Raw genomic sequence first — 21,100 nt, forward strand, 5'->3', positions numbered from 1 at the left:
GCCACGCCCTATTGCGTAGCTATAAAGCGCCTGCGCTGGCGTGTAATCACTGATAGTTTGATCGAAACGTGTCTCCGAGCGGCCTAAGGACTGGAGAGATAGTCTCTTCACTCAGAGAACCAAGGTTACAATGTAACCATACGTTCTCTATCGTCTTGAGACTATCTCTCCACTCAGTTACATATTCCATATGTACGGGATAGATCTTTAAGACACCCCGTGAGGAGACGGTGCAGCCACAATCCCACACCACAACGTGCAACACACGAACTATGTACAAATATACAATATATACAATTCACAGGAGAAGGCCCCGCAAGGCGCTAGGGCCAACCCTGAGAGGGAAAGGGCTGCCATGGAAGCCCGCAAGACGCAGGACTAACCCAAGGAGACTGACAATGGCCCCGCAAGACGCAGGGGCCAGCCTGGCCACAGAGCAGCCGCACACTCAGCCCGCAAGACGCAAGGCTGAGGGGAGACACATAGATTACCGTCGGGCCACGCCCAGCACCCGCTCCCCGAAGGAGGGGCTGGTGGCCACATTCAAGCGGTAAAATCTGGTAAAAGTGGACTGGGACGACCATGTGGCGGCAGAGCATATGGAGGCAAGAGAGGCCCCCCGCCAAAGGGCCCACGAGGCGGCTACACCCCGAGTGGAGTGAGCCCGGACCCCTGGTGGAGCAGGCACCCCCGACTGCACATAGGCCTGCTGAATCGCGTCCACAACCCAGTGAGATAGCCTAGCCTTCGACAGAGGCCTACCTAGACGCCCTCTGTCATAACAGACGAACAGCTGGTCAGACCTCCGGACAGCCCGTGTCCGCCGCATGTATTCGGTCAAGGCCCTGACCGGGCACAGGGCAGACTGGCCCCGCTCTGGCTCCTCGCCAGAGACTGGAGAGGAGAGAGACCGGAGTTCGATCGACTGGGACAGGTGGAACTCGGTGAGGACCTTCGGCAGGAAGGCCGGGTTGGGGCGGAGAACCACAACCGAACCGGCCTGGGAGAACCGGCAACAGTCACTATGCACTGACAAGGCCTGGAGCTCACTCACCCTCCTGGCCGAGGTGACGGCGAGCAGGAAGGCGGTCTTCACAGAAAGCCACTTCAAATCAGTATCCCCAAGGGGTTCAAAGGGGGGACGTTGAAGGGCCCCAAGGACAATGTCCAAGTCCCAAGGAGGAACCGCAGGACCGGTGGAGCGCACAGTAAGCCTCTGGGCCCCCCGGAGAAACCGGGAAATGAGGCTGCAGTCCTCCGCACTCAGGGCAAATTCACGGATACGCACTGCTTTGATTGCTGCCACCAATCCTCGCAGTGTTACCGCAGCCTTCTGTGCCTCCAGCTGGGACTGCAGAAACTGCAGTATCTCCTGCGCTGAGGCCAAGTGGGGGTCTACCTGGCGAGACCCACACCACGTGGCAAACATCCGCCACCGGTAGGCATAGGCAGCCCTCGTGGACGGAGCCCGGGCATGCTGGATGGTTGCCACCACAGGTTCCGGCAACCCTAAGGCCAGGAGCCTGTCCCTCTCAGGGGCCAAGCCACCAGCCTGAGCCCTGCCGGGAAGGGGTGGAACAGGGCTCCGTTCGCCTGGGAGAGCAGGTCCCGCCGGTGCGGAAGCTCCCATGGCGCCCCGTCCAGCAGAGGTGGAATCGCCGAAAACCATGCCATGTGGGGCCACAGGGGGGCCACAAGTATAACCCGCACACGCTCCACCAGAACTCGTCGGAGAAGAGGCTGGAGAAGAGTGAAGGGAGGGAAAGCATAGAGCAGAACTCGGGGCCACGGATGAGCCAGAGCATCCCAACCCATCGGGGGCCTGTCGTTCCCCAGGGAGAAAAAGAGTGGGCAATGCGCCGACTCCCTGGACGCGAACAGGTCGACCTCTGCCCTGCCAAAGCGACGCCACAGCTCGGAGACCACCTCCGGATGAAGTCTCCACTCTCCCGGTCGGGGACCCCCCCTCGACATGATGTCTGCCGCGGAGTTCAACACTCCCGGCACATGCACGGCCCTGAGCGAGAGGAAGAGCGGGTGAGCCCACTGCCACAAAATGGTTGCCAGTTTGCACAGGGCGGGGGAGCCCAGCCCCCCCTGCCTGTTGATATAGGCGGCCGTCACTGTGCTGTCGGTCCGGACAATGACATGGTGACCTCTCAGCCTCGACGAGAAATGGCGCAGAGCGAGGAGAACCGCTCTTAGCTCCAGGATATTTATGTGTTGACCCAGCCAGCGGCCAGTCCAAACACCGTTGACCCCGTAGCCCTCGTGAACGGCGCCCCACCCTGACGTGGACGCGTCTGTGTACACCAGCTGGCGATAGATCACTGGACCCAGAGCCCAGCCCCTCATGATGTTCTCGGGGACCCTCCACCACTGGAGGGCTCTGTGAAGCCTCCGAGAGACCAACACTTTGGTCTTGTGAGACTTCTGAGGGCACAGCCCCAAACACAGCAGACACCTCTGCACAGGCCGCATGTGTAAGAGGGCGAGAGGGACCACCTGCACCATGGCTGCCATTAGGCCCATGAGGCGCAGACAGAGGCCCCAGTCGACCTGAGCGCGCAGCTGGAACAGGGCAAGGCAGGTCCTGAAAGCCTGCTGCCTCTCCGGAGTCAGAGCAGCTGTGCTGCTCATAGAGTCCAGGACCATGCCCAAAAAGGTCGTCACCTGGGACGGCTCGAGCCAGCTCTTTTTGTAATTCAGGCGCAGACCTAAGCCCTGAACATGGTCCAGCAGCAGGGACACATGGTGGCGGCACTGCTCCTGGGAGGCCGCGCAAATCAGCCAGTCGTCGATGTAGTTCAGGATCCTGATACCTCTCCGCCTCAGGGGGGAGAGAACAGCATCCATGCAACGAGTAAAAGTTCGCGGTGCCAGAGAAATACCGAACGGCAGCACCTGAAACTCGTACACCACACCTGCGAAGCCGAACCGCAGGAACCGCCAGTGACCTCTCCAGATGGGTATCTGGAAATACGCATCTTTGAGATCTATGGTGGCAAACCAGTCTCCTGCAGTGATTGCCTGCCTCACCCTGGGGACTGTCAGCATCCGACATCGCAGGGGACGGAGATACTGGTTGAGCCCCCTGAGGTCCAGAATTGGACGAAGCCCCCCGTCTCTTTTTGGGGTCAGGAAGTAGCGGGAGAAAAACCCGGCCTGGCAATCTCCAAGGGCCACCTCCCTTATTGCTCCCTTCTCCAGCAGAGTAGACAGCTCCGCCTGCAGAACTGTTCTCTGGTGAGGATCGGCCACTGTTGTAAAGGTAGGTATCCGTGTTACTGGTGGCCGGCGCAAAAACTGAATACGGTATCCCTGGATCATGGTAGAGACCACCCATGGGTCGGCCTCCAGGGCCAACCAGGCCGTCTTGCGAGAGGCAGACGGGGAAAGCTGGTTGGCCAGGGCCTGATAACCGTCAGGAGGGCCGAGGGCGCTTAGAGGACCCCCTAGCCGGTGGTCCTCTCCCCCTGGTCTGACGGCGGTGTCTACGCTGCCGGGAGGCGTCCAACTGGAGTCTGAGGTCCCCGCGACCCCATGTCGGGGCCTCAGGATTCGGTGCCTGATGAGACCGAGACGGGCCAGACCTTCTTGGGCCTGTAGCGCGCCTGGCAAGGCCCACCGAAACCTCCTTAGCGCAGCGACGGCTCTCCTGTGCCTGCTGCAACAAAGCAGTGGCATGGGGCCCGAACATAGCGATAGGTTCCATCGGTACTTTAAGCAGACAGTCTCTATCCCCTTGCTGCAGCTGGGATTGAGAGAGCCACAAGTGGCGCCTAACCACCCAGAAGGAAGCCAAAGCACAGCCCGCTGCCTCAGCCTGCTCCTTCATCACGGAGGAGAGGCATGAGGAGGCCGTCTGTAGCTCCTCCCCCACACTGGTGTCATCCTGAGCCTGCCGAGACAAGTCCCGGAGGTAAAGGGACAAAATAGCCCCCGTGTTGGCCAACCGGGTCTGCACCGCCATAGCTTTATGTAGCTTAGCGAGCAAGCTATCCATGACCCTGCAGTTCTTGCTGGAGCAGGTGGCGTTGCCAAGGATGGAGCTGGAGGGGGAAACCAGTGGGGTGAGGGCTCGGTCCACTGGGGGAAGCGTCCCACAAGCAACCTGGTCCTTGTCGTGCATGTTAGAAAACCTGCGACATGCTGCAGACCACTTGTGGGTAGAAGCTGGAGAATGGAACTGCTGACACAGCAGTTCCTTAAAATCAGGTAGGAGGGGCACCTGGGTTGATGCAGGGCGCACCTCCGCATCCTCCTCAAACCTAGAGGATGAGGTAGGGTTTACAGGGAGGGAAACACCCAGAGCCCTGGAGGCCCTGTTCATTATCGCCTCAAAGCGGTAGGCTAACTCCCCCCTCGTGGCTTCGCCCACTGTTTGTTGTGCACAAGAGAGGTCGTTATCGTCGGAGGAGGCAACTGTTTCTATGTCCACGTCCTCCTCCGCCTCTCCCTCCCTGTCCAACCCCGAAGACGGGGGCAGGAAAGAACTGAGTGGAGGCCGGATCACCATGGGTTGAAGGGGAAGCAACGGAGTCTGCCAGACACCTGAAGACTCCCCCCTTCCCTCCGAGGCTGAAGCCGTTCTGCCAGTTTTCTGCCGGGGCCCCTCAGAAACCTGAGAGCCTGGCCGTTTCGGGGCAAAAAACCGACACCGAGCCTCCCTCGTACGTGCAGGCAAAATAAAGCAGTCCATGCATGACTGAGGCTTTTCCCTTGAAACCAGAGCATGCTCATGTCCTAAACACAGCACGCAATTATCATGCCCATCCTCTAGGGGCATTGCCACCCCACAACCCACACAACAATGACCCTCCTGGCGTGCCATATTACCAGGGACCGGAAACCGGAAGTACCACACTTCCTGTTTACAGGTAGCCTGTAGCACCGCAGCTAACTGGGATTTATTTTTGCTCTGTGAGTGTACTCTGCGTGCCGGCCGCTGTGGGAGCCGTACGCTTATGATGGGGAATGGTGAGAGTGCTTGAACTTTTGGAGAGAGGGGAGACAGACGTTCGCCGCCGGGCGCGTCAGCCCGCGAGCCGCGAGCAATACGCCGGTGAGGGAACACTGCCGAGACCGGGAGCGAAGAGCTCCGGCTCAGCCACACAGACGATGTTCGCCGTGAATCCACCCGGCGCGTCAGCCCGCGAGCCGCGAGCAATACGCCGATGGGAGACACTGCCGACCCAGTCAGTACTCAACCACCAAGCGCGTCAGCTCACGAACCGCGAGCAATACGCTGGGGAGAGAGCACAGTGCCGGACGCAGTCCGTGTGTATCCACCGAGCGCGTTAGCTCACGAGCCGCGAGCGATACGCCGGGAGAACACAGCCACCGCTGGGAGCCAGAGGACCTCCGGCCTGACCAGACAGGCTATGGTTTTCTTTCTTTCTTTTTTTTTGAAAAGGACAGACAGAAAGAGCTTCGGATACAGCAATCCAGGGAGGCTGCCAGTGACAGACGCCCCGACTCACACAGGTAAGCGGATTCACTGCTGTATCTGTTGCTTCTCTTTCAATAGTAATTTCTCGGATTGTGAGACACAGCACCCTGACGTACAACGTGGAGATCAAACAATCAGTGATTACACGCCAGCGCAGGCGCTTTATAGCTACGCAATAGGGCGTGGCCGGGCAAGCCGGTGTGTCTTAAAGAAATATCCACGTGCCCTGACAGGCAGCGGGGGTCATATCCCGTAGGGGAGACCGGGGTTGGTTGGCACACTTTTCACTCTTTGCCATAGCACTCTGGCATCATTTATGTGAGAATATTCAAACCAGCATTAAATGAAAGGTTAAGGTGTCAGCTTTAACTAAACACATTTCCATGTCCACAGTTATATTCTAAAATCAATTTATTTATGAATAAAATCATACTGCGCACTTGTGCCAACCAGCCCCGACACGGGGTTGGATGGCACACTTCATGGGGTTGGTTGGCACAATGTAAAAATGAATGGATGAAGCAACCAATATAATAATAAATTGGAAATTTAATTATAATATATTCAAATTTAAGAAGATAGCATGTATATGCATGCATATATTTGCATGTATAACACTAAAACATTTAGGCGTTTAAGCATTTAAGGCGACGAACAAGATAACACATACACAGAACATCAAACAGTAAATGATTTGAGCTTTTTTTTTTTTTTAAAGAGAAAATATTCAATGAACATAGAATTTATTCTTAAATATAGCATATCACCTCTTTGTATTTTTATTTATTTATATCTCACTGTGTTTTAGATTTGCTGTGTGGGGTGGATGCAGATTATTTACATTAAGGCCTATATAGAATCACTGGAATTACAGTATTGGCATATACAGGCTTTGTGGCCCATTTCACTGCATAAGTCATGTGCCCATTTCTTGCACTCAGTGCCCTGAATTGTATGAAATTATGTTTAATCACATTTAATATATGTATACTGCATGTTGGAGTTGGTTTGTGTGTGCCAACCAACCCCGACATGAGTGTGCCAACCAACCCCGACCAAAACAAACCCACTTTTGTGAATATATGATGTTGCCCAGGTAACATCACTCATCAAAGCCTTTCAAGTTTCATATCAAATTGAAGCTGACTCCTATCTCTACAAACTGGAAGTAACACATTTCCAATATCTTTATCCAAAGCAATTTTATGACACTTTAAGTGCGGGAGGCAATTTTTTACTTTTGGTACTAAAAAACAGATATTTTGCCCTCAGCAAAAAAGTGAGTCATTTTCAGATGTTTTAACAAACTAGATAAATGCAGCTCAAAAAGATGATCATTTTGATGTCACATTTGTGAGTCTGTGACCAACAGGAGGCCAGAAAACAGGGGTGTGCCAACCAACCCCTGTAGCCAACCAACCCCGGTCTCCCCTACATATGGAATATGTAACTGAGTGGAGAGATAGTCTCAAGACGATAGAGAACCTCTGTTTAAACTAAATAAAACAGAAATATTTGTTTTTACAGACTTCTAAAACGCTCTGGTCGAAATCATGACATTTGTGTTGTTAGGTAAGAACGATGAGTTAACACTGAAATCCTAAGTTCTAAACCAACCATTTCATGGATAAGGAGCCCAATACGTAACCAAGAGATGATAAATAATAGTTTTTAGTGTTTTCGAGGTGATTTAAAGGGATAGTTCAACATTTTGTCAAACTGGCCCATTGCCATAATCCCTATAGTCATAGCAGTAGGTTCGTTGCCTTTAATTGTCGGTGCAAGCTATTTTTAGAACGGCGGAGCAGAGCCGTGAGCTGCTCAGAGCTACGCTACGGAGGCTCATTATGGGATTTCTTGGTTTCCCTCATCATCAAACTCATCAAATACACAATCCAACAACTCCACAACGCTCTGGTGGACAAGTTGTGAGCTGCACATTCACCACGCTATGAGATAATAACACAACGTTACCACACAGAGTTGTTTTAGAGGGAAATACAGAGACTGTTGATGAAAAACTGTCCCTGAAGGCAACGTGCATCAGTGGTTTTGCATGAATTTCCCTCTAAAACAACTCTGTTTGGTAACGTAGTGTTATTATCTCATAGCGTGGTGAATGTGCAGCTCACAACTTGTCCACCAGAGCGTTGTGGAGTTGTTGGATTGTGTATTTGATGAGTTTGATGAATTTGAAACCAAGAAATCCAATGGCAATGGGCCAGTTTGCCAAAATGTTGAACTATCCCTTTAAGACTCAGGTCAGAACCGACTCTAACACCAGAGATGAAGCAGAAAGATGAGACAACACGAAGGTTAATAAACATAAACTAAAGACAACACAGATGTGAGGAAGGTAGTGATGTCATTGTGAGGTCAGAGGTCAGAGGTCAGAGGAAGACTCTGCTGGTCATGTGACAGATGTTGGAGGCTCAGAGAGGAATTGTGGGTAAATGGAAACGTCTGCTGTTTGTCCTTTTCCTGTTTCTGACTAACTGTGTGTGTGTGTGTGTGTGTGTGTGTGTGTGTGTGTGTGTGTGTGTTGGCAGTGGGATTAGAGATTTAGAGCGACCACAGGGATTACACTGACTGAACACACACACACACACACGCTGCAGTTTTGTCTTTTTGTATATGGAGCACCGACCGACCTGAGTCTGGTTACATGTGTTCAGGTTTGAAACCTTCAGCTTCTGTATTGATATTATTACTTTACTCTGAGTGTTTAATGTCCTTTAGTTGTGTCTTTTTGTTGAGTTTTCCTCCTCATCTGCAGCTAAAACTCACTGGTTGTGTTGTTACGTAACCTGATGATCAACGTCTGTCTGTGACTTTACACCTCCTGCAGGGCCGGTGGCCCCTGGTATAAACCCTGTATGTGGTTGTTTAGGGCCACAGCCGTTAGGTGGGGGGCCACATGATCAGAAAGGTACCGGGGTTCATCAAGTCATTTAAACATCCTGAGGTCTGCACGTGCAGCTATGAGCTTTATATGTAATGTGAAGTCAATATTCAGCTTCTTTTATCTCACATTTGAGACATTTGGTGAAAATAGAACGGCAGAATGACAACATTTGTGCTCAAAAAACAATCTGACAAAATGTCATTTTAGACTTGTTTTCTACACGTATCTATTACTGTATTCATATCCTATTTCAAGCACCAAAACAGTTCATTCTCATGACTGAAGGAGTGTTTTCACAAGGGATTGGACATTTTTCAAAAAGCAGACCTCAGATTTCCAGCATTTGTCCTAAATTATTTCTTTCTACAGTGTTCTAGGACAAACTGGCCTCAGTGTGCTTACAGCGGAGGTTCTAATATTTAGACATAAAACACTTGAGTATTGTTACATCTGCAAGTATCTTAAAAAGATACATCTATCAGAGCATCTTTTTACATTATTTTTCCCCTTTTTTTGGTCATTTTTATTAATTAATATGACTCAAAGTGTATTAATGACTACTAATAGTTTTGTTTGGAATTTTTTTTTTGCCCCACCAGAATTTTTTTTAAATTATTATTATTAATTTTTTTTTTTTTTACACTTTATTATTTTATTTTACTGCAACTTTATTGCTATCATCATTGTTATTATTCTTCATTCAATTTTTGACATTTATTAATTTATCTTATTCTTTTATTCCTTTCTATCTTTATTTATTTTTATCTTGTTCTGTGTGCATCTGCTCTGGTTCTGTTCCCCTTTTTGTTTTTAATTTTAATTGTTGTCCTGTTTGTTAGTACTGTCTATCGTTTATCTATCACACTCCCTTGTGCCCTGTATTATTCACTATGTTTTTTATTTTTTTTCCTAATGTTTTGAGGAATTAAATCTAAACATGTCTGTATTCAGTTTTAACCAGTGATTTGGTGTTTGTGTTTAGAGTGCAGGGCCACAAACAAAAACCTTGTTTAGGGGGCCACCAACATCCTAGGGCCGGCCCTGACCTCGTGTCTTTCTCCCAACAGGAGAACTAAACTATAATGAACTTCACAGAGGAATAAAACACAGACAGAGCACTGATAAAATGTTACATGACTACAGATTGTGATTGACAGGAGGTCCCAGAGCCAATCAGATGAGTAGTTCTGATCGGCGAGTCCAATTAAACCCTGAACTAGAGCTGCAACTAATGACTATTCTTATTACCTGTTATTTAATAAAATGAAGTTGAAGCTATCACATGGTTTTTATTTCAGGTTTCTATCTGCTGCAGAGACTGAGAAATGCATTTTTTTTTATTAGCCGTTGCCAATTATTTTATTTATTTCAGAGGTTTATAGAATTCCCTAATTTTTCTTTATCACCATTAGGGCCAATGGATGTATTTATAGATGATAGCCAAGGGTGTAAGAGCTTTCAAATGGTTTTTATTTCATCTTTCTATCTGTTACAGACGCCATAGGTGTTTTTAATTTTTTATAACCAAATAGAAACTCCTCGTTGTCCCTTTAAACCATTAACTGATTAGTTGTTTGGTCGATAAAATGTCTAAAAACATCAGTCAGTGTTTCTCAAACCACCAGACGACATCGTCCTCTAATGTCTTGTTTTGTCCACAAAGACTCAGTTTATTGTCGTAAAGGAACAAAGAAACCAGAAATATTCACATTGAAGAAGCTGCAATCAGAGAAAACGACTCAAACTGATTATTAGATTATCAGAATAGTTGACCATTAATTTAATAATCGGTGAATTGTTGCAGCTCTACCCTGAAGGCCTGAGTGAACAACATCCACATGACTTCCATGTCGTTCCTCTTGTGTCTTCCAACCAGGACACGTCTGTCTTCCTGCGCTTAACGTACTTTACAGTCTAAAGCATCGCCACTACAGCACTTTATTCTTCCTTAAAAAGAGAAAAGAGACGATGTTGTTAAAGCAGAAGTAAGCGATCCGGTGGTTTTGGCTAATGCTGCGTTCCAGGCAGGCTTTTGAAACCGTAAATTACAGCTTCAAGTCACAACTTACGACTTTGTAGCGTTCCAGGCAACCCACTCGTGTTTCTCCGACCTGTTTTACCTGTGAAAGTCACTATAACGGCCACTCGTAACTTCTGACCCGTGAACTCGTACCAGATCGAACTGGTACCACTTCACAGGTCGGAAAAATACGAGTTTCCTTGAACGCACCATAACAGTCCTCGTCCCTACGTCGCCACATTCAGGCGCATCCCTTGGCTGCACACACAGAGAGGACTGCCCCTTTATGCCGTTCTCTCTCCTCATTGGATAAAGGTTGTAGGATACAAGGAAAGTTTTCTCCTGGGCTCAGAGCAGAGCAGAGTGACTGACAGACCCGTGTTTCAGACCAAACACTCTATGTAAGTGATTGCTGTCGGAAGATACAACTATTTAAGACTTAGATTAACACAAAAATATCACTTACTTCTGCTTTAATGTAGCTACATCGTCCTTTTTAAATAAATAAAATCATCATTGTGTTGTTGTTTCAACCTCATTGAGAAGTGTCTTTAATAAAGTATGAACCGACTTGAACACTGCATGTGCTGATTCACTCACTAGGTGGCAGCACAACACAACACTACACTAATACACTAACACACACACACACTAACAGACACACACCAGAACCAGAACCAACACCAAATTACAATGCACTATGGTAACAGCTGTTCATTTATGGAACAAATTGGAGAATGACTTAAAAACATGCAATACCATAATCTTATTTTAAAAAGTACTTAAAAACAGGATGGTTAATTTATATAAGATAGAGTAATGAGTGGTGACACGTGCTATGCTGCTGCTGTTTTTGTTCTGTTTTCTGTATGTTTGATTGTCTTTTTTTCCTCTTTTTTTTGAGGAGGAAGGAAGTAGGGGAGGAAGAAGGGAAAGGAAAAGAAGAAGGACGGGAAATCAAATCAAGCAGCTTCTCTCTTTTGTATTGACCGAAATAAACGAAACGAAACAAAACTAAACTAAACTAAACACACAGCTGTGATGTGACCACAGAGACTCAGAGAGACGAGTGACGGCTCCAAACACTTTAATGATGTCAGAGAGTACAAAACAATAAATACAACAACACTGTGCTACTGTGTGTGTGTATATGTGTTACTGTGTGTTAGTGTGTGTATATATGTGTGTATACGTGTATGTTAGTGTGTGTTAAGCGGCGCGGGGGCTGTAGAAGGGCAGAGCTCTGATGAAGGCGTCCAGGCGGCTGCTGAACAGTTCACTGTCCAGACTGTCCCCCAACACACACACCGGGTTCTTCACGATGTACTCCACGTACAGCTGACACACACAACAACACAACAGACACACACACAACACAACACAAACACACAACACAATACACACAGAGAGAGAGAGAGAGAGGTGAGCTTTCAATGATGGTATAAATACATATAAACATGTATACAGCGTTCCTACACATTTGAAATTTCTGAATTCCAGACTTTTTCCAGACCCTAATTTCTAGACTTCTCGGTAAAAAAAAATTCAAATTATTTGTGATATTTGCGTAAATAGATGTGCATAATATAAAAAAAGTATGCAATTTATCATTTGTTTTCATGTGTATGCCATTATGTAACCAAATCACTTCCTGGAGATTGTAGCTATAGGTATAATAGCACATACAAAATAATTAAAGCAGAAGTAAGTGGTCCGGTGGTTTTGGCTAATGCTGCGTTCCAGGCAGGCTTTTGAAATCGGAAATTACAGCTTCAAGTCACAACTTACGACTTAGTAGCGTTCCAGGCAACCCACTCGTGTTTCTCCGACCTGTTTTACCTGTGAAAGTCACTATAACGGCCACTCGTAACTTCTGACCCGTGAACTCGTACCAGATCGAACTGGTACCACTTCACAGGTCGGAAAAATACGAGTTTCCTTGAACGCACCATAACAGTCCTCGTCCCTACGTCGCCACATTCACGGCGTTCCTTGGCTGCACACACAGCCCTGCATGCCGTTCTCTCTCCTCATTGGATAAAGGTTGTAGGATACAAGGAAAGTTTTCTCCTGGGCTCAGAGCAGAGCAGAGTGACTGACAGACCCGTGTTTCAGACCAAACACTCTATAGAAGTGATTGCTGTCGGAAGATACAACTATTTAAGACTTAGATTAACACAAATATATCACTTACTTCTGCTTTAACCCAAATAACTTAAAGGGATAGTTCACCCTAGAATGATATTTCGCTCATTATCTACTCACCCTCATGTTGACTAAGGGCTGGGAGAAGTTTCAGAGTCCACCGTCCCTTCTCTGAGTTACAGGGGGTCTTGGCGTAGCAGTGCATGTCCATATAACGGTTGCAAAGGGACACCGGAGCTCTTCGTAAAAAAACACACACTCGCATGATTTGCGCCGGCGTCAGTGCGGTTACTGCGAATCACGCGAGATTTGGACGGACCAGGAAGAGAAGCTTCGAGAAGCTTCCGCTACAAACAAGCTTAAAATATAGACTTATTTAATTTTTTTCGGGACAATTACGCAATTTGGGGCTTCAGCACAAGACGGACATTACATACGAGCAGCATGGAGGTATTTGGATGTTTTTTTGTGTGTGTTTTTTTACGAAGAGCTCCGGTGTCGCTTTGCAACCGTTATATGGACATGCACTGCTACGCCGAGACCCCCTGTAACTCAGAGAAGGGACGGTGGACTCTGAAACTTCTTCCAGCCCTTAGTCAACATGAGGGGGAGGAGATAATGAGCGAAATATCATTCTAGGGTGAACTATCCCTTTAAGATGAGACCAAACCCAGATAAGTATTAAGATAAATATATTTCCATACAATAGTTTCCATTTTCCATTCATCTCCGGACCTGGAAATGTAGAAAATGTAATTCCATACTTTCCATACTTGCGTAGGAACCCTGTGTATATCAGAGTGGTCCAACATCTGGTGTGTTTCATTTACTGGGTTTAGTCAAATCAAAGTCCAGTTTCTGTTTCTATTGGAAGTTGTTTTGTGAATGAGCCGTAACTCTGGGAAAAAGTCTAGTCTCGCCATCGATATCCCATAATACTCATTATAATAATCATATATTATGTATTATATAGGCTAATACAGTATGTTTAGTCTCTTTTCAAAAGCCAGGACTTAGGGATGTCACAATTACTTGTTTTCACAATTAATCGCGGTATTAAACGTCACAATTAATTAATCGTAAAGATTCTTAAATACCGTCACTTTCCAAAACAAGATGATGTCTGAACCGTATTGGTAGATGTGGCGCCAAAATAAAGGTAAATGCTCAGATACTGGTCCATACGTATTATTGAATTGGTAGGAATTTAAATGCTAGAGTCAGTGTCATTTGTAATAATAATAAAAAGATTAAAATTAACTTAAAAATTTGGTATAGATGACAATTAATGACTTATATATTTCAAACACTTTAATAATTGGTCATATTTTAATATATACTTTGTGGAAATAATTATTAGTAATGTAATAATATTTTGACTATATTTGATTTCACACATTAATAGTGTTTGAAATGTATTAATGCATAATAATCGTGATTATCGTAACACCATGATTATTTCTCTGACAATAATCGTACCAAGAAAATCTATAATCGTGACATCACTAACCTGGACTGCATAAAAGAGGCAAAATAAAAGAGTCTAGAAGAAACCTTTCTGACAGAATGAGATCTAGACTGATGCATTTTAACATTTATCTGCACACAAACACTGCAGCAGCCTATAAATTAACATACTCCATTATAAAGTGAGTTTATGGAGGGAGGTTGAAGGGGAAGGGGTGGTGGTGGTGGTGGGGGGGGCAGACCGTTAAACCCTTTACAAAACCTGGACTCTCTGGATGTAAAAAAAAAAAAAAAAAGGCCAACAAATGCACATTGCACAATATTTATATATATAAAAAAAAGATTTTTGAAAAAATAAATTGATTTAAAAAAAATCGTCAAAAACAATATTGCAATACTTACAGCTCTGGAAAAAAAAAACTGATTTATAAACTCTTCCTGAGTTAAAATATTCTTGCTGTGTTGTTTAGGAATAAATATTATGAACATGTTTTCTTTGCATTATTATTATTATTCAAGGTCTGAAAAGACTTGATATTTCTGTTATTTAGACTAGTTTAGTCATTTTCAGCCAATAAAAGCTCTAAATGACAATATTTTTATTTCAGTTTTGGGAGAAATGTTGTCTGTTGTTAATGTTAATTTTACGTAATAAACAGTAAAAGCAGAGAAACTGATCATTCTGGGAGGGGTCTCTTAAGTTTTTCCAGAGCTGTATATATATTATAATGTTATATTTATATATCCACAAGTTTCCTAACGTTATCTATGGTAAAAAACCGTAAGGCGAAGTTTCGCATTTCCAGTGGAATTCTACATTTAGCCTACGTTTCCATGGTTTCAGTCGTTCAGTCGTTGTCATAGTTACGGTAAACGCATGGATCTATTAACGCTGGCTTTTAACACGGATGTCAATGTGTGTGATATCCATTGTTTCCTGGTTTTAGTCAAATCAAAGTCCAGTTTCTATTGGAAGTTGTTTTGTGAATGAGCCGTAACTCTGGGAAAAAGTCTATTCTCGCAATCGATATCCCATAATACTCATTATAATAATCATATATTATGTATAGGGATGTCACAATAGTAGATTTTCTTGGTACGATTATTATGCATTAATTAATTTCACACTACACTATAAATGTGTAAAATCACATAGTTAAAATATACATTAGCCTACTAATTATAAAATATTTTAAATAACTATTCAAATATGAACAATTATTAATCCTCCAGGGGAAGTGTTTGAAATATTCAAGTCATTAATTGTCATCAATACCAAATAGTTAATAAAAGTAAATTTTAATCCTTTTTTTTAAATTACAAAGACACTCTAGCATTTAAATTCCTACCAATTCAATGTTACATTAGTTAAATGGACCAGTATCTGAGCATTCACCTTTATTTTGGAGCACATCTGCCAATACGGTTCATACATGATCTTTTTTTGGAAAGTGACGGTATATAATAATCTTTACGATCAATTAATTGTGGCGTTTAATACCGAGATTAAGTATCTACTATTCATATATAACCAATTATTAATCCTCCAGGGGAAGTGTTTTAAATATTCAAATCATTAATTGTCATCTATACGAAATGTTTAAGTTTATTTTAATTGTTTGTTTTTTATCACAAATGAGACGCTAACATTTACATTTAAATTTCTACCATGTCACGTTAGGTAAATTGACCAATATTTCTTACATTTACCTTAACTTTTGTGCAAATCTGCCTCTGTGTTTCCAAAATAATCTTTTTTTTTCTTATTTCTAGTGAAAATGTAATTTCTAGTCAAAACAAATCTCATTATACTTAAAATAAGACTCATCACCTAAAAATTAACTTGTTTTTAGATCATTTTCACTTGCTCCACTGGCAGATTTTTCTACTTATTTCAAGTGAAAATTAGTTTGAAACAAGTGAAAATGATCTAAAAACAAGTTAATTTTTAGGTGATGAGTCTTATTTAAGTGGAAAGAGATTAGTTTTGACTAGAAATGAGACATTTTGACAAGAAATAAGACAAATATTCTTGGAAAGATGTAGAGTTTTTGCAGTGTATTTCAGACAGACAACTCATGCTGCACCAATCCTGATCAGCTGAAAGTGACGGTATTTAAGAATCTTTACGACAAGTAATTGTGGCATCCCTAGTGACTGTGTGGTGTTGTCCGATGTCCGACTGAAAACAGGCGTTGCCATGGCGACTCACGTTGCTGTAGATGTGCTGCAGCGTCTCCCGGGCGTTGGGGACAGACAGGTCGGTGTTGAGGACGAACTTCAGGCCGCTGGGCGTCTCGAAGTAGTGGAGGCGGTACTTACTGGTCTGGAAGGTCAGGAAGCCCTCCTTCCTGAGGACAGACGGGTCAAGGACCACAGACAGGTGGGTAGGTAGGTAGGTAGACAGGTAGAGAGACAGACAGGTAGGTAGAGAGAGAGACAGGTAGGTAGGTAGAGAGAGAGACAGGTAGGTAGGTAGAGAGAGAGACAGGTGGAGACAGGAAGGACAAGAAGCCCTCCTTCCTGAGGACACACGGGTCAAGGACCACAGACAGACAGGTAGAGAGAGACAGGTAGGTAGGTAGGTAGACAGAGAGAGACAGGTAGAGACAGACAGGTGGGTGGAGAGACAGGTAGACAGACAGACAGGTAGAGACAGACAGGTAGGTGGAGACAGACAGGTAGAGACAGACAGGTAGGTGGAGACAGACAGGTAGAGACAGACAGGTGGGTGGAGAGACAGGTAGACAGACAGACAGGTAGAGACAGACAGGTAGAGACAGACAGGTAGGTGGAGACAGACAGGTAGAGACAGGAAGGACAAGAAGCCGTCCTTCCTGAGGACACACGGGTCAAGGACCACAGACAGACAGGTAGGTAGGTAGAGAGACAGACAGGTAGAGAGAGACAGGTAGAGACAGACAGGTGAAGACAGGTCACATGATAACAACCAGAAGGATACATGTCCAGAGGAGACATCTTACTGACGAAGGAGCGGATGGAGAACAACATCCCATACATCAGCTTGAACTCCTGGAGAGACAGACAGGTCAGAGGTCAGAGGTCAGAGAGACAGACAGGTCAAAAAGAGGAGTAAAGCAATATATTAAGCGGTAATATATATATATATATATATTTAAGCATCAAAGATGTTCAACCAAACCCACATAGTTTGAAACAACGTTCACAACACACACAGCCAGTATCACAACTAAGCATTTAAAGTCCGCTAGCTTAATGCTAACGTATAATGTAAAAAGCCATAGACAGGCTAACAAAAAATTAGCATCGCTATCGCCATTTCGCGGCAACCGAGCCACAGCAGTAAAGCTGCTAAAAACTGTTTCAATTCTGGCTTTAGCGTTGGTAACAAGTCTTAAATAGTTGTATCTTCCGACAGCAATCACTTCTATAGAGTGTTTGGTCTGAAACACGGGTCTGTCAGTCACTCTGCTCTGCTCTGAGCCCAGGAGAAAACTTTCCTTGTATCCTACAACCTTTATCCAATGAGGAGAGAGAACGGCATAAAGGGGCAGTCCTCTCTGTGTGTGCAGCCAAGGGATGCGCCTGAATGTGGTGACGTAGGGACGAGGGCGGGGACTGCTAACTCCATCATGGTTACTGTACATGGCAAAGATTATTACCACTTTATGACTTCAAATTGGTCGGTATTTCTATGGGAGTCCTATCGCCACTCTATTATATCAATCACTCTGGTCGGCAGTAGTCGGGGCGATGTGTTTCACTGTTTCCTTTCTCCTGACTGTGGCCGACGAGAGGCAACAGACTCGTCGGATAACAGGCCGTCGGGGTCGGGTCACATCGGGGCGATGTGTGGGGGCTTAATGGACTTCACCAGGACTCAGACTGTTTTACACTGTTGTTGTACATTTATATAAATATGAATAAATCAAAGCGTTGTCCTCTGACCTCGTCCTTGTATATATATACATATTTATATAAATAAATGACAGTATTGTCCTCTGACCTCGTCCTTGGAGATCCCCGCCTGCTTCTTCCTGTTCCACTCGTTGTAGTAGAGACAGCTGCCGTTACGGTCAAAGATGTACAGGTTGTGGACCGTCATCTGGAGGACAGACAGGTAGAGATAGACAGGTGAGACAGACAGGTGGTGACTCATACACACACATCAGAACACAGACATACACTAACATCACACTAACAACACACAACTTTCTTTTTTTTGTATAGTTCTACTGTTTTATTACTTTTATTATTTCACTCTTGATCATATAATTCTTTTTTACATGCAATGTGGCACTCTAGTTTATTTATGTATTGTTGGTTTTATTCCATTGGTTTAGTTTTTCTCTGTTGAACCACAGCGCACATAGCACTTTAACTTAAAGAGCTGCCGATCTGATCAGTTCTACAGACTGTTTTTACTGACCTATTTGTAATAGAGTGGAAGCACCCTTCACTGTTTTGAATGCGTGTTAAAGGTGTGAAAGTATTTTGTATGAATGTCTTGTATGTATTGTCTTGTGTATGCAGTGGCTCCAAGCCCAAAACAAATTTCCCTTCGGGACAATAAAGTACAATCCAATCCAATCCAACTTCACCCAACTCTCAGACCAGGACAGATTCTGTCATCTGTTAGGAGAACAAAGAGCCACTGCTCTAGAAGCAGCTAAATATGTTTGTTCCTGTCACAGAAAGAGAGAAGAGCTGCTCAACATGAGCTCCTCTATATGAGCAGTTTTACCTGCTAAATATCTACACTGTTTGTTACACATTAGTATCATCTCTATTATTATATTTATGTTGTATGTGTTATTATTCCATTTTTGTAACGCTTTGGCAATATTGTACTGACAGTCATGCTCATGCCAATAAAGCTTGTTAAATTGACAGGTAGAGAGACAGACAGGTAGACAGACAGACAGACAGAGCGACAGCCGCCTCGTTACGTCACTGATACAGTAAATCGCTGTTCGATCATCAGGCCTATTATTGATCATTATAAAACGGAAAGGTGAAATCCGGCGATCTATTCTAAAGCCTTATCACAGCGTAGGCTATCACTCCGCGTCAGGCACGTATGACTGGTATCAAAGATATTCAATAAACCGTCTTTGCTGGTATGAATGGAAGTTGTTGTCATGTATCCATGACAACGGACTGTTGCAGTCCGTAGCCAAAGACAGTTGATGTTTTTACGATGTTAAAAAACGGACTAAAGTAGTTGAATCCACATGTTTAAGGTGAACTTTCACCTCCAGAGGGTTAACAATGGTAGAGGGGACTGAGCAGTGACTTTCATCTGAAAAAAGCGGAGGAAAAGACGAGCTGCAGAGCTACTAGGAGCTAACGTCTGGAGAGGTGGGACTATTTTTTTCACAGTGAGGCTATTTTATTGGATAATATGTATTTCTGGTTGAATAAAACTACATGAAATTGATTGCGTATCCCTCTTTCATATTGTCATTATTGGTAACCGTTTTATAAAAGCTATATATCACGACAGGCCGTGGTATATGCTCATTATACCACTCGAAGGGGGAACAACGCCCCTTAGAGTGGTAGAATGAGCATAGACCACGGACTGGAGTGATATATTGCTTAAATAACCTCTGGATGTCTGACGTGACGTCCAGTCTCAGGTGAGTGGTGCTATCCTCTCTCACCTGTGTAACGTCATACTTCCTGACTGTTGTCTAACAACCGGAGCTCGGTGTCTATCTACCTGTCTGTCTGTCTGTCTCTACCTACCTGTCTGTCTGTCTGTCTGTCTGTCTGTCTGTTAACTTGTCCCGCAGCCCCTGAAGCCTCTTTTCAAATCCAATTTCAAATTCAAAACAACTTTATTAATCCCACAGGGGGCAATTCATTCTTACCGCCAGGTGTGGTCCTGCTCCAGCTCCAGGTGAGATGACGTAGCAGCAGGTAAAACAGGTAGAAACGAGACTTTAAACCATTTAACTGTGACGGAGGAGAGAGCAGAGCACAGCAGCAGCGGTGTTTACCTTCACTTCCGGGTTCCTCGCTCCGCAGGACCCCGCTGGCGGCTGACCGCAGCGCGCCTGAAGGAAAACATCTAATAAAATACAGAGCCTGAAGTTCTCTGTAAAATATGTGTTTATGCACTTTTTTAATATTTAATAATATTTTTCTGTAATATTATTTAATTTATACATGTATTATTTTGTTCGGTTTGTCTCTACAGTTGTTTGATTTGTCTGTAAATGTTATTTCTTTTTTTTTTTTTTACTGTCTTCTGCCTCTCCTTTTTTGACTGTTGCTGTTTCAGACACCTGCATCTTCCTACGGCGATTACTATTATTATTTTCTATTTTTATTGTAAGAAAAGCAATAAAGAAGAATGCAAAAGTTCCCTGTTTGAGAATGTATGTACATTTTGAACACAATAAAGTTTGAAAAAAAAAAATCTTCCCACGGCGATAAACAAACAGGTTTCAACCAATCAATTTTTTTAAAGAAAAGAAAGAAAGAAAGAAAGAAAGAAAGAAAGAAAGAAAGAAAGAAAGAAAGAAAGAAAGAAAGAAAGAAAGAAAGAAAGAAAGAAAGAAAAATAACTTGTTCGCCCAAAAAAAAATCTTCCCATGTGATCTCGCGAGATGCATAAATCTCGCGCTGTCACCGGCGGCTCAGTTTGATTGAGACAAGATGGCGGCAGCAGCAACAATGATGCCGAACTTCGGCCAGAGAGTTTCTTCTAGCAGCGACCTGGTTCCGGAGTGGACCAGCCAGGAAGTCAGCACCGGGGTGAGTAGACCGGGTCAGAGCGGGGCCGAACCGAGCCGAACCGGGCCAGAGAGTGTCCCGGAGGAGGGTTTATATAGAGAAAACAGCGGCTGAATGAGACAGCAGTTCTGTAGCTAGCAGCTAGCGGTGGCTAACGCTAACAACGGTCCATAGATATATGTCAGTATATGTATCTATGACAACGGTCCATCCACTGGTCCGAACTGAACCGAACCGAACCGGGCCAGAGAGTGTCCCGGAGGAGGGTTTAAACAGAGAAAACAGCGGCTGAATGAGACAGCAGTTTTGTAGCTAGCAGCTAGCGGTGGCTAACGCTAACAACGGTCCTAACAACATCCACTGGTCCGGTTCGGACGGGAACAGA

At 44.8% G+C, this 21,100-nt stretch overlaps 2 protein-coding genes across 2 annotated transcripts in view; one reads left to right on the forward strand and one right to left on the reverse strand.

Moving 5' to 3' along the window:
- Positions 1–11,447: 11,447 nt before the first annotated feature.
- trappc1 (trafficking protein particle complex subunit 1) lies at positions 11,448–19,996 on the reverse strand. The gene is made up of 5 exons (XM_085759935.1): positions 19,848–19,996; positions 17,978–18,076; positions 16,952–17,022; positions 16,202–16,340; positions 11,448–11,715 (listed from the first exon to the last, which is right to left on the reverse strand). The coding sequence occupies exons 2-5, from the start codon at positions 18,074–18,076 to the stop codon at positions 11,587–11,589; spliced, it is 438 nt and encodes a 145-aa protein (XP_085616061.1). The 5' UTR covers positions 19,848–19,996; the 3' UTR covers positions 11,448–11,586.
- A 612-nt stretch (positions 19,997–20,608) lies between these two features.
- The window catches only part of psmb6 (proteasome 20S subunit beta 6), a 35,384-nt gene continuing 34,892 nt past the window's right edge, over positions 20,609–21,100 (forward strand). The window contains exon 1 of the mRNA XM_085806296.1: positions 20,609–20,736. Within this exon, the coding sequence (XP_085662422.1) occupies positions 20,638–20,736 (99 nt within the window). The 5' untranslated portion in view covers positions 20,609–20,637. The remainder of the gene's footprint in view (positions 20,737–21,100) is intronic.

Source organism: Trachurus japonicus, chromosome 18 (assembly GCF_045865225.1).
Source record: "Trachurus japonicus isolate A0001 chromosome 18, Traja_1.0".
NCBI classification, from domain to species: Eukaryota; Metazoa; Chordata; class Actinopteri; order Carangiformes; family Carangidae; genus Trachurus; species Trachurus japonicus.

Coding starts and splice junctions, on each gene's coding strand:
- trappc1 (XM_085759935.1), bottom strand. CDS start 18,076: ATGACGGTCCACAACCTGTACATCTTTGACCGTAACGGCAGCTGTCTC. Junction 17,023..17,977: donor CGGGGATCTCCAAGGACGAG/GTCAGAGGACAA, acceptor CTGTCTCTCCAG/GAGTTCAAGCTGATGTATGG. Junction 16,341..16,951: donor AAGATGTCTCCTCTGGACAT/GTATCCTTCTGG, acceptor GTCTGTCCTCAG/GAAGGAGGGCTTCCTGACCT.